The sequence below is a fragment of the Zootoca vivipara genome, chromosome 17 (assembly GCF_963506605.1).
Source record: "Zootoca vivipara chromosome 17, rZooViv1.1, whole genome shotgun sequence".
Lineage (NCBI taxonomy): Eukaryota > Metazoa > Chordata > Lepidosauria > Squamata > Lacertidae > Zootoca > Zootoca vivipara.
Window position 1 is genome coordinate 24,351,253 of NC_083292.1, and position 13,170 is coordinate 24,364,422.

General features: G+C 44.7%; 1 protein-coding gene and 1 long non-coding RNA gene across 3 annotated transcripts in view; both read right to left on the minus strand.

The window, feature by feature from the left end:
* Positions 1–352: 352 nt before the first annotated feature.
* LOC118097139 (uncharacterized) lies at positions 353–4,566 on the minus strand. Its single transcript, XR_004694010.2, has 2 exons — positions 1,176–4,566; positions 353–1,137 (listed from the first exon to the last, which is right to left on the minus strand). It is a non-coding gene; the product is annotated as an uncharacterized LOC118097139 (long non-coding RNA).
* Positions 4,567–8,108: 3,542 nt separating this feature from the next.
* LMNA (lamin A/C) overlaps positions 8,109–13,170 on the minus strand; it is a 46,254-nt gene continuing 41,192 nt past the window's right edge. The window contains exons 11-12 of one of the 2 annotated variants that reach the window (XM_035097758.2): positions 10,305–10,553; positions 8,109–8,280 (exon numbers count right to left, since the gene is read on the minus strand). In XM_035097758.2, the coding sequence (XP_034953649.1) occupies positions 8,254–8,280; positions 10,305–10,553 (276 nt within the window). In that variant the 3' untranslated portion in view covers positions 8,109–8,253. Of the gene's footprint in view, positions 8,281–10,304; positions 12,547–13,170 lie in introns of those variants that run through there. The other variant, XM_035097759.2, reaches the window with a different exon arrangement.

Genomic DNA, 13,170 nt, shown 5'->3' on the forward strand with positions numbered 1-13,170 from the left:
AACAGTTAAAATACCTGACCAAGGCTGTTAAATGTTTCTTAGGGTCACCAGAACTAAGAAGGTGCTAGGAACTAGCAGTCATTAAAGACATTAGTGCATTACTTTCTTAAATCAAATAGCAAAATATTTCACAAACAGACCTACATTTTGTTACCTGGCACATTCAGACCTTCATTTTGAAACTTCTTAACTTAAGGTATACAAGCTAGTGTTTCTAAAACAAGTGAATAACGTGCACTACCAAACAGTTTCTTAAAAGTGCTACCACACATACACATGGGGTTGGAAATCTTTCCTAAGGGGGAAGAATAATTCACTGTTAGGACAGACACCATCAGCTAATTCATAGGACTATACACAAACTCTGAGAGCCTGTAGATTAAGGCATTCAGTCTGCAGAACTGTCAGTGTAAAATAACCATGAAAGTTTTTTCTCTCTCTCTCTTTTCCTGCTTCAGCTTGATGCTATAAACCAGAGTAAAAATGCTTGCTGAATTTAAGCCTGGTTCAGCTTTTGATTAGTTCATTTCCATAACTCCTAAGCATTTTCTGTTGAAATTTTTAGCCTTCGTGTTAGACCTAACTGGAAACACATATTTGCATTATACAAACATCATTTTTGTCGAAGCACAAGTGCCACTTTCTACTACATTGCATTTCCATTTGAGGCACACACAAAAAAATCACAATACAGACTTTTGGCAACAAAGGGTTCTTTCTCTCAGGTGGGCCATGAATCTATAACGGCCACACTAGTCTTCAGAGATACTGGGTGTGTAACTATAGTTGCTGGAAATCTAAAAGCCAAGGGGCTTTGGCCACTGTTTCCAAAACTTTATGTCAGCAGGAAAATACACAGTTCTCTCTCAGCTCAGTACTGGGCTTCAATGCAAATCAGTGGGTTTCAAGAGTTCCTACACAGTTCTAAAGGCCAGGAAGATATATATAACAATTGGAGGTTTGTCCTAGCTGAGCATTTGGCTACAGAAAGAATGGCTATTGTTCCAGTTTGCCAGAGTCAGGAGAGGCTTACATTAGACATCAGTGGGCTACCATCATTTCCAAAGCCAGAACTGAGGGGTGCACCTGGCCAACTCTTCCAGTTACATCCCCAACCCAGCTATAGCCCTGTATCACCTAGGGAGTTGCTGGAACCCTCCCCATATCTGTATGACCTAGGGAGTTGCTGGAACCCTCCCCATATTACCCCATGGTTCAATTTCTGAAACTGTTTTGGGTCTGTTCGCTCAAGTGAGGCAGGTACACTGCCCTTCCTTCCAAATTAAGGATACTGCTTTGGGGGCAGGTAGACTTCTACTGTGGGTCCCACTCAATTGATGCCTCCCATACAAATATACATACATACATACATACATACATACATACATACATACATACATAAGGGTCTAAGATTTACTGTGCCTTCTTGATGATTGGCGTTGCATAAGATGGACGTTCCTCAACCCGTGCGTCGAGTGACAGCGTCCGGAGTGTCACAGCAGGGGCTACTTCGGTTTCCCATGCACTGGGCGTCTTTTGCCGGTCAGACGCTGCAAGGGGAAACTGGTGCACCGTGCGCTGGGTGCCCACTTCTGATTAGGCACAGCAGGGTGTGGATCCAGGGGGTCACCTCAGGCACTTTCACCAGTTGGAATGGATACCTCACCACCTAGGAATGAATAGGGTCTCGTCTCCCTTCCTTCAAGGATTCACTCAGGGACTCGCTAGCGTCAGGCTGGAACCATCGTGTCAGGCTCCGCAAGGCTACACGCTCTTCGCTCGAGTGATTTCCTGTAGATAAAAAACAAAGGAAGGGGGGGGGGAGAGAGATTGTCCTTGTAGCTGCCGCTGCTGTTTTAGAACTTCTTGCTGGTAAGTCCACCACCAAACTCTCCGAGGTAGTGCGTCCCACGTATTGGACATTGAGGTGTGTCTGGCACACAGAAGTCATCTCTGGGATGTAGCAGCAGTTAGTTGAGAAGTCATCTCTGGGATATAGCAGCAGTGCCTTACAGCAGTCTTCGCAGAATTTCACAAGGCTTGCAACAGGATTCCACGTCTGGTCCATCTTTCAGGATCTCCCCGTGGTTTCTCTTTCCTTCCACAGAACTTCATGCATGTGCAGGGTCGAGGGGGGCGCTTTAAATCCGTATTTGCCTCCCATCCAGCTGCCGACGGCTGAGTTCTGCTGGGATACTGAAGCCTGTTTTTCAAATTATGCAAAGTCTTGTGGTTTCTAGAAGAAGAAAAACTTACAGCTGCTTTGTAGCAACGGGCTGTTTCTGTGAGACATGCAATTTTTTAAAAGTCAAAGCATTTAGAGCAGTAGTGTTTTTGTAACCTGAAACGTGGATCTCCAAAGCATAACATCTTTTCTCCCTACTGTCACAGCAACGGTCTTTGGTCACACAATGTCACACAATAGAATGTCCGAAATGGCAACACCAGCCAGGCACAGCCACAGTCTCTAAGTGCAGGTTGCAGGAGAAAACAAGTTGTGCAAATACAAATCATGCAGAATCGCTTGTGTAACCAAATAAGGGGGGTTACGCCACACATCTCTGCCGGACGTTTGAGAGTTATTGAGATGTTGCAGCCTGTCTTCCAACGTAGTGTTAGATTCAAACAATGTCTTTACACACAAATCTCAATTCACTATAACTTTCTTCTACCTTATCCTGAATTCTTTAGTTGACAGACATTCATTTCATTAAAATATGCACTTCTACAAATTTTCCAACATGTTGCTGTCACAAAAACATATGAAATGGGGTTGCAGGTAGGAGGGTTAAACCCTTTAAACGTAGTTTGCTTTTAGAAGGACTCAAATGTCTCTTTTTCCCCATTCTTGTAAGTTTCCCCAAAAACTAAAGTCTGCACAGTTCCAACAGGACTTGGGGAAAAGATGTTAATTGTTCAAATAAAATCTATTGTCTCTTGCGTTGTGAACTACTTAAGTACATAATTTTTCTTTTCTTTTCTTTTGAAGCCAGCTGAAGCATATGAAAACATTTTCTGAGCACCGTTACTGGCATTTTGTCAGTATCCTGTGCGGCGGTAGCCTCATTTCTAGTGTGGTGAATAGCATTTTAAAGGTTCCAGAGATGATTTTTCTGAACCAATCCTCCGCTGTCTGTTTGTACAGCCCTTTTAGGCATAAAATCAGTCTGATGCTTCTTTTGGCTTTTTGGTGCTGTTTCAAGGATATTTAAAAACAGAATACTGGGTGCCTATGTTTATAACAAAGTCCAGATGCAGGTAACTCTTAAGTCACCTTGACCATGGCTCCTTGCCATGCCTGCCAAACTGACGAACTCTCTTCTGCTGGGACCCCCTTGTCCCATCTTTCTCCGAACACTCTTCCTTCCTCTTTTACGTTGACCGAGACATCTCCGTCCTAGCAACTGACCTTCACCAGTGACCTTTGAACCCCTTCTGGTTCCTCACTGGTCCTTGAGCCATTATTTGTTGCTGTTTAACCACTGCCTTTCTCTTCATCTTCTTTCTCAAAATGCCTTTCTTCTCTCTGGGGGGGGGATACTGGTTTGCGCCACCCTTTTTCTCTGAACTTGTTGTTGGCAGGACTTGTGAATTAAATTTCTTTTATGACATTCTGAATTTATCAATCATGAATTCTAGGGAAATCACATTTTTTCCTCCTCTTGACCATACTCCTCCCATTTATGGCCCTGTAAAGTATCCCCTCATTCAACCAGAGCATGCACTGCAAACTTTGCCACACATACCATGCATTGGACACTTTACCACACTCTACCTCCCAGTTTTTCCTTGTTTCCTAAGTATCTATTTGTCAGGGGACCTCCTCCCTACTGACTACTAACATACACATTTTCCTCCTCCCTTTGCCTCTTACCCAAAGCGCCTGGTTTTCCCAGTTGACCTCTGATTAACTGAGTACTACCAACACGCTGGAGATGTGATCAGGATCTCCCTTCCCCTCATTAAAGGGGGCCAATTCCCTTCAAGGTACCTTTTCCCTTTCTACTTACCCCAGCCGGCTTTTCCTGTTCTTCCCTTCCAACCTCGGTCCTTTTGCCTCTTCGTCCAGGGCACAGAAACTCAAGGGCCACCTCTGATCCTCCGGAAAAAGTCTGCCGGTGTGCACCAGACCAGAGGCGCCGTTAGGAATCTGCGCCCTGTCCAGTGGGGCAAAAGGGGACTGCCTCTGGTTCAGGGAAATGCCCTCATCCGAGTCACGGCACCAGAAATGTAAGGTCAGGAATATGGATGATTGGCTTCCCAAATTGACCAGACGAAATCTCAGGCAGTTGTACATATTATAAAACAGATTTATTAAAACATTTATTGCAATAAATGGTGGCAGTGAGAATGAGTTTCTCATTCTGCCCGACCCATGGGCATACACAGAGTGCTTTTATAACAAAACTTACCCCAGCGCCACCCCCATGTAAATTACAAAGCTTATACAGGATGTGTTCTTGTGGTTTATGCTAGACAGGATGGAACAAAGGAACAAAATGTGGTGTAGCTAGAATTTCTTAGAAGTGCTGTGTGTGGTTAGATCTTTGCATTAGATGTGCAAACATGCTGTGCTTGTAAACAGAGATTTAGAATTGAATATACAAAATGGAGTTCTTCTTGCTCTCCTGCGTGGCCTGACCAGGATTATTCTGGCCCTGGTCATTGCCACCCTATAACCCCACCTCACTTTTTGCCGGTTTCTAGTGTGCGGTCCCCCCAGGTGGTCACCGGTGAGGAAATATGGACCACCCTCTTCTCATGAACTGGCCTGGGCAAGGAGCCAAGGCCTCCGCTTTCTCCCAGGAAGGCCCACTTACATTAAAGGCCGTGAAGCCCCACTTCCCACCTTCGTACCATAGATTAAGATACCACAACGCAAAAATGAAGGAAGACACAAAAGGCTGGTTTGGTAGACATTTTTTAAGTGTATTTGGTTTAAGAAAATACAGGAGCACTACTGCCACATGAACAGCAAACGTAGGCCGCAGAAGAGGTCAACAGCACAAAAAACACCCTAACAAAAGCACTGGACAATTGTTTTTGGTGGTTGAGTCTTGCGGGGGGGGGGCATCAGAGAAATAGAGCAATGACATGGTTGGGTGTTGAATCAGGGTGAAGCTCTTGTGAAGACAAAAACAAACGAGAAGCAAGATTGCAGCTGGCAGCAGGCAGGCACGTTTTCGGTTTAGTGTTTTAATTCTGCACCATGCCCTACCCCCACCCGAATTAAGGCAAGAGCACAGGCGCATTGCAACACACAGCACAGGTTTTGCTACGTTGCTGCCCCATCGAAGAGGGTGCATTGCAAGCTACTGGCAAACGAAGCTGCCCAGAGGTTCCTGAGGAAAGTTATTTGCCTGCAATCCAAAGCCGCATGCAAGGATATATGTGTGCATGGAAAAGGTGCCCCCCGGTCTCATCACACACCTCACTCTAGTTCCACAGTGGAGAGCATTTTTCAAAAACTGTTTGTCTACAAGAAGAAGAAGAAAACAGATTGGAACTGTGGGGCACAGGGGAAGTGGCTGCTGTTTAAGGGTGAAGGGGAGATCCCTGCCTGAGACGCACACATGTAAGAGGGGCTTTCCTGGGCCAGAGGCTAGGTGAAAATCAGAGCCCCTTCAGAACTCCCTCAAAACTATGAAGATTTCTCTAGGTCCTATTAAGGAGTTCAGCAAATTTGTGGATCCTTGAGAAGCGACCAGATGGCTCTGGCTGAAGGGATCAAATGGGATCTTTCTCAGAGCACCCGATATTGCCAGTCTGTGTGTACAGCTCACACAACAGCCTCGCAGGAGCCCACCATTCAACAAGGCCCAATTTAGGGTACATCAGGGGTAGCCAACATGATGCTCCCCAGGTGGTGTTGGACTCCCATCAGCCCCATGGTTGTGGATTATAGGAGTTGCCATGCCGCTTTGGGTCCAGGCTAGAGAGGAACCATGCAGCGTGTGCTTACAGACCCAGGGTCCTAGGCTTACTCACAAGTAGGGGGGTCCATGATACTCCTTCACTGCCTGTTAAGAATGTCTTTGGGAGGCCAGGTATACAAGGCCCCCACTTGGGCCTTCCATTTGCTAGAAGCAACACAGGCCTCATTCCCGCCCCCCCACCTTGCTGAACTCTCTCTGCGCTATTGACCTTGTTTCTGGACCACGTTTTGGACCTAGACAGATTCTCTGTGCCTGACCCTGCCTGTGTTGAGACGTCACTGCACCCTTAGGTGACTTAGATCCGGCGTGTCTTCCAAACTTAACATGAGACACACACCTGAAAACTGAGGAGACCCAACTGTCTGCTGCAAGAGAAGGTGGCCTTTCTGAATCCTCGGCTGGGCAGGGAAGAGAAAGAATATCTTGCAGACAGGACTACACCAACAGAAGACCATGGTGGGAATCCAGCCTTAGTCAGAGACAAACAAGGGCCTCAAGGCTGACAGGGGCTTGCCCCATGCGCATCAATGGGAGAAAAAGGTTCTTTGAGAAGAGGAGAGCTTGTTGCTGGGCACTGTGGCTTCCCTCACTTTGCATCAGCTGCTCTGATTTCACAAAGGGGTGGGGGGCTAAAAAGACCTACAAAACTCCCCAAACCTACTAGGTGCTTTGGCTAGGAAGCTTTTTAGCTCAACAGCCCATTTAGGGCATCGCAGTCAAACTCAGGCACAGGAAAAAAGCTGGTCCCGGAACTGAAATCAAAAGGCACTTTTCCCCGAACGTTCGCTACACCTTCCCATAGCCCTTAAAAAGGCAACTAAAACAAGAGCACTGGCTACGGCAGCCATCTTTCAGCAAGGAGCTGCCATCCTTTGCTTCTGGGCTGCCAGTCTGGCGAAGACCATCCTTGCCAAGGCACATCGCGAATACCACCCGATACGCCCCCACCCACCCTTTTCTCCCTCAAAGCGCCGCCAAAGAACAATACAGTACGTAAATGTCAACCCTACAGCATTTATATTGGCTATTATAGCATAGCAGTTGGTTGTAAGGAGGAGGGGAGGAGGGTTAACAGCAGCTGCAACTCGAGCAAAGCAAGGCAAGAGAGGCAGAGAGAAAAAGCTTTGGAGAGAATTGTTTTTGGACTGGACAGCTGTCAAGCCCCAGCTGCCAACAACCTTTTCTTACAATGCGGGGGATCTTACATGCTTGTTTTCCAAAGGAAGGTGGTTTCAATTTTTGAGCAGAAACATTTCCTTGAAGCAAAAGCGGGTGTTAAATTGTCATGTGCACCCCCAAAACTGTCAGGAAGGGCATCAAAAGCACACGTCGGGTCAAGTATATGAGCTGCTTTGCGGGGTGGGAAGAGCTAAATCTAGATTTCTTCATTTAAAGGCGCAAATGTGGATGCAGTTCATCTGAATTTGGTTCACTCAATTATTTTGTATTAATTCTGAGTGGACGAAAAGTAGGGGCGCAAACTAAATTTTAAGATGAAGTGTTATAATCCCGGTCAGTTTAAGGGCTGCTTTGCATTGTAGCTGCCTTAGAGGGCCTCATCAGCATGGAGTAAAACAGCCTGACAACAGACATTGGATTAAAGTATGGTACATTTCTTGTCCAGGATCTCAAACCAGAACTTAGACTGAAAATTAATGTGGGTTTTATTTTATTTTATTTAAAAGAAGAGTCTCCCACTCACATTGACACTGTAAACAAGGCTCCACTCTGAACCAAGAGGTTGTCTCTATGAGCATCAAACTGTTTTACCTCAGGTGTGTAGGGGCTAACTGTGGGTTACAGCTGCTGTTAGCCAAGAGTGGCTTATGAGTATAATTCATCTTTAGCGTATCCCACAGGGAAACGGCAAGTGCAAAAATCCCTCTCAGAGTTTGTCCCTAAGGGAGAATATGAAACCAAGAGAGCCTTGTCTCTGTTGGCTGTTTTTCTTGTTTCTTTTCTTTTACGTACAGATTCCAATGAAAAATCTCTATATATATCTCTATACATATACACACCCCTATGTTAAAGTAAAACATTTCCCCCCTCCTTTTTGGCACCAATAACTCAAATTTCTTTGGCTTGGTTGTGGTTTTTTTTAAAGCTTTTTTTTTGTTCTAGAAAAAAAATTCTTAAAAAACCCCTGAAGCATCTTTAGCATTTATATATATTTTTATATATCTCGATATGTAATAATAAAGTATAAATTCCTGCAGTAGAAAATAACTCCTTTTATAAACTTTTCTTCTGTGCATGTAAGGAATAAGTTGCTTTTTGTCTAGCAGGCTGTGAGCGTTGTCGGGGAACAGCGGCAGGTTTACATGATGCTGCAGTTTTGAGGGCCCTGGATGGAGACACACAGAGAAAGATTTTTATTAATAATATTTAAACTAATTAGAAACTTTTTTTAACAAAGGCACCTCAAAGCAACTTGCAAATGCCCACCCACAAAAAAATTCCATACACTAAAATATACATATAGACTCAGTCAAAATTCTGAGAAATGAATTCCTCAAATTCTGAGGTTCAGGACCTTCCTCTCCAAGGAAAGGACAATAAAAATGGGTTGTTTTTTTAAATAGTTCAGAAGATGACTGAGGAGAGAAATGGAATTTCAACACCACAAGGAGAAAGTTGGACTCTCCCTCAGTGCCCTGAAATAACCCAGTAGTTATTGCAGATCATGCCTAGTCCTTTATTCTTGCAAGAGGTCAAGTAGTTTCACTGTTTAGTCAATGCAATATTTTTATGGCCGGCATCAAATCCCCTTTTTTCTTCAGCAAAAATTCATAGCAGTTGAGATAAATGCTGAAAGTGCTTGAAGCCTAAAGCTGACGGTGCCTGTACTTTGTGGCGCTGCAATAAGATCGAGAGTTTCTCGAAGACAGTGGGCAGCTCAGTTTAAGACTGACCCTGCATTATTCTTAGGGACAGACAAATCCGTCAGTTCCAGATTTTATTCTTCAAATATTAAATTTAGTTGTCCACATTTGGACATCATTTTCTTTTGTTTCTTTAAAGTAACCTCACAGATTCCCATCAAACCCCCCACCCCACCCTCTTACTATACATAAGGGTCTGGTGACTTCTGTTTCAGTGTATATGAAGAAGTGTGCATGCGCACGAAAGCTCATACCTATGACAAACTTAGTTGGTCTCTAAGGTGCTACTGGAAGGATTTTTTATTTTTATTTTGACTGCGTCAGACCAACACGGCTACCTACCTGTAACTCACAGAAATTGATAAACATTTCTCTTGATACATTCTTTTGTATGGAATTTCCCCTAAAATTCCCCTAAAAACATTTGGCAAGCAATTCTCCGTAATATAATTCGATTTGCATTAACATTTGCATTTTATATATTATTTATTGCGTTTATATCCCACCTTTTTCTCCAGAGAGCTAAAAGTGCGGTTCATGGTTCTCTCTTTCCTCATTTAATCCCCACAACAACCCTTTTGGACAGGTTTGGCTGAGAGGCAGTGACTGGCCCAAAGTCACCCAGCGAGCTACACAGCCTCGGGAAGATTTTAACTCTGGTCTCCCAGGTCCTAATTCAACACTAACCACTGCACCACACTGTTCCCACCTTTCCCATATATACACAGCTTTGTACATTTCTTTGGTTGTCAATTGCAAGATTCAGACAAACACAAATTTCAAAGGGTAGCTGTGTATCAAATTTGCACCCCCCCAAAAAAGCCAGTGAATTAGGTGGGCTTATATAAAAGGGGGAACCAACTTTCTCCCCAATCTCTAGTCATTCTCATTATCACCGAGCCCCCTGTGCACATCACTTGGGAATTTCTATGCACCTCAAGCAACCTGATCTGGTTTGTTAAAACAGCTGCCACATTTCAGTTGCCTCCAACAGTCTTAATCCACCATCACTTAACAAACAGGTGCAGAAACATGGTAGAAGCATTCATGGCAAAACTGACTGATTTCATTCATATACAGAAATGCAATTGGACAGCATCTGTCGTTTGGGAAAAGCCTTGTGATGCCTTTTTAAAGTTAGACGAATTCTCCCCAGTGATTAATGGACATGTAGAGTTGTAGCCAACTGGGTTCTACTCAGAGTAAACCCACTGAAATTGCTGGGCGTAAGAGAGCCATGCCTGTTAACCTCCATGGGTCCAAACCGAGTTGGGCTGTGCCCAATGCTTACTCTTTTTTTGCTGGTCTGCTAGGGTCTTGCTGGAAGCATTTGGGGAATGTTATTTCACACTTAGCCTTGTGTGTTTTCAAGGGTCTCCAGACATTAACAGTTGACAATGCCACAATGGATGCTACAGTTAATGATGGGACTCCCTCCCCGCTGAATGCCCCTAAACTCTGGCCCCCAAAAGCCCAACCCACTGACCTGCTGGCGTGGGCTGGAATTGCCCAGGATGTAGGTCCGGGGGAGCAGGTTTTCCCCAAGGCTGCTGCCTCCGGTACGGTAGCTGCGTGTGATGGTGAGGCTGGAAGAGGAAGAGCCAGAGGACAGGGTGCTGGTCGCAGCGTTGGTGGTACTGGCCCCCTTGTCTGCCGGCTGCCCGCAGGTGCCGCAAAGCACAGTGCGGGAACGCAGGTTGTACTCGCCTGGGTCGCCAGAGCCGCTGCAGTGGCTCTAGAGGAGGAGGAAGATCAGAAGCTGAACCACACAGAGAACAGGGATGGGGAACCAATCGGCCTGCCTGGGGCTGCTGAGATGCTCCGCTCCAGGCAGGTGGGTTGCAGTCCAGGCAGGTGGTTGCAGTCCACTGTCGGGAGTGCCACAGCTTCCCCATCTCCAACGCAGGGACAGAATCACCGAAACTTTCGATTAGAAGCAGGAAAAAAGCTTTGAAGGATAGCAATGGACGTTTTATTCAGTCTTTTGAAGAGAAAAGCAAAAAGTCACGCACTAGGTTATGATTTGGGATCTGCGTATGTGCCTAACAGTGTGCAATTGAAAATTTTGCAGCAAATGTTTAGAAAGTTTTTCAGAGGAGGAATTAACCCTGTGGATGGGGAGATTTGAAAGGGAATATTAATATCTAAAAAGTATGTAAATTAATATCTTTTTAGTAAGGCTTTAGAAGCAGGACAGTGATATACGGGAGGAATTAAAAAGGTGGAGAACCTCTGGTCCACCAGGGGGAGTCTAATTTGGCCCAAGAGGCCAATTCCCCTATACCTCAGCTACCTGTCCATCACCTGAGAGCAATGTGATATCAGCTGATGGAGGGAAGAGGAGGGTTCAATTCTGCATTGGCTGTGAGTGGCTGTTCCCAACAAGGAACTGGCACCCACAGCCAAAGCAGTGGGGTTTAACCGCCTTTTAACAAGTGCCAAGCAGGCATTAAATGCTGCTCGGTATCAGAGGCACCAAGCAGCAGTTGTGCTTGGGAGAAGTCCCTCTCACAGTGGATCTGCAAATTTCTTCCCCCTGCTTTTTGCAGATCTGCTGCTAGAGGGACTTCTCTTGTCTGAAATGCCTACATAATGTTGACTCTTTTTGCCTCCCCCCCTGTGGGTGTGGGGGGAGAGGAACCACTTGCAAGTAATTAATTAAATCATTAAACAATGACATCATAGAAGGGACACCATGGCCACAAACTTAGTGTCCCTCTAGGTGACAATTCCTAAACTTGTTTAAACCCACTTTTGTTGAATCTTACAGACCCATTTCCCTGCCTAATGTATATTATAAGAGTTTTGCTTCTGTCCTTGACAGTTGCTTAAAATGAAATATAGGTGATTACATCCATGTGGACCAAACTGGCTTTATCCAGTTTGGTCTCCATTTGGAAATTAAAAATATTAAGTATTAATAAGTATTATTGTTAGTAGTAGTAGTAGTAGTAGTAGTAAGTAAACAGAAATATCCTTAGCATCTTTAAAATGTTTGACTGTGTGGAATGGGCATTTCAAATTGGTTTAGTTAAAAGCATTAAATTTGGCCCTAAATTTATGTATAGTCTTGTGGGTGAAATTAAGAATAAGTTTAGACTTTAAACAAATTGATCACTGGGGTACAAGGTGAGGCCACCCCCGAGTTTGCTTGTGATTTTTTATGCAAAGCAAAGAAGAGCTAACCAAGGCTCACGGTTGCAATGCAAACATTTCTAAACTCTGGTGGGAGCAAACTTTGAACATGCAAACTCAGGGGCTGCCACAAAAAGGCCCCCTCTGGGGACACCGCCAAACTTCTTGGGGATGTGAAACTAGCAAGAGGGCCCAACTCAGCTGATTTTAACACCAGGGAGGGTCTGTAAGGAAGGAGGTTTGTCTTCCAGGTATCTGGGACCTAAGTTATTTGGGGCTTTCAGTGCTAACATGAGCACCTTGAATTGGGCCTAGCAATGAACTGGCAGCCAATGCAGCTGTTTTAAAATGGGGCTCTAAAATTATTGGTTGTAGAAGGTTTAGCAACTTGTCCTACTACAGAAATTGCCTCATAAGTTAAAATTAATGAGAGGGCGGTGTAAACAGGATTCATTTCTATTTTCTCAGTTTGATTTTACTTTATTGACTAATAGACAAGAGATTGGAAGGTCAGTCTCCACAGCATTGGGTGTAACTGACTGAAATAAAAGTCTTGGACCAGGGATCTTCAGTTTAAAATATGGGTTTCAAACCTGCAAGGAAAGCGGAGAATGTGGTTCAGCACCTGGTAATATCCCCCCATGATTTGTATCGAATTAATGTACATGTCATACTATGAAATATAGGAGAAATGCATGTTTCAGTACAGTCGGTTTAAGTCCGCTGCGGTTTGAGTACTCTTGGTTTGAGTACTCCGTGGACCCGGAAGTGTTTACTTCTGGGTTCCGCGGCACATGCAAAAGCGCTCTATTGGCGTACTCCGTTTAAGTATTTTTTGGGGAGTGAATGGCTCCCGAGAACGAATTACGTACTTAAACCGAGGTATTCAACTTGTTGGTGGGCTATTCTGCAAAAAAAAAAAAACATGTTTGCCTATGGTGTGCTGTTTTTCTTTTGTACTTTGGGGTAAGAGAGAAAGCTAACAAAAATTATAGACCAAATCAAAGGAGCACACTCTGTTTCAGGAACCAGGACAGACCAAGCTAATACAGGGATGTGCTAAAATACAGGAAGAGAAGGGGAGAGAGGCAGGTCTCTCAAGGAGCCCCAGACAAGAGCAGTCTCCTAATGTGCTTCCGTAGGCTTTTATTGCCCTCCTTTATTAGGAGCATTGCAGTAGCGCATGGAAGCCTTCCGTGAGAGGGCGGGTCATGCCT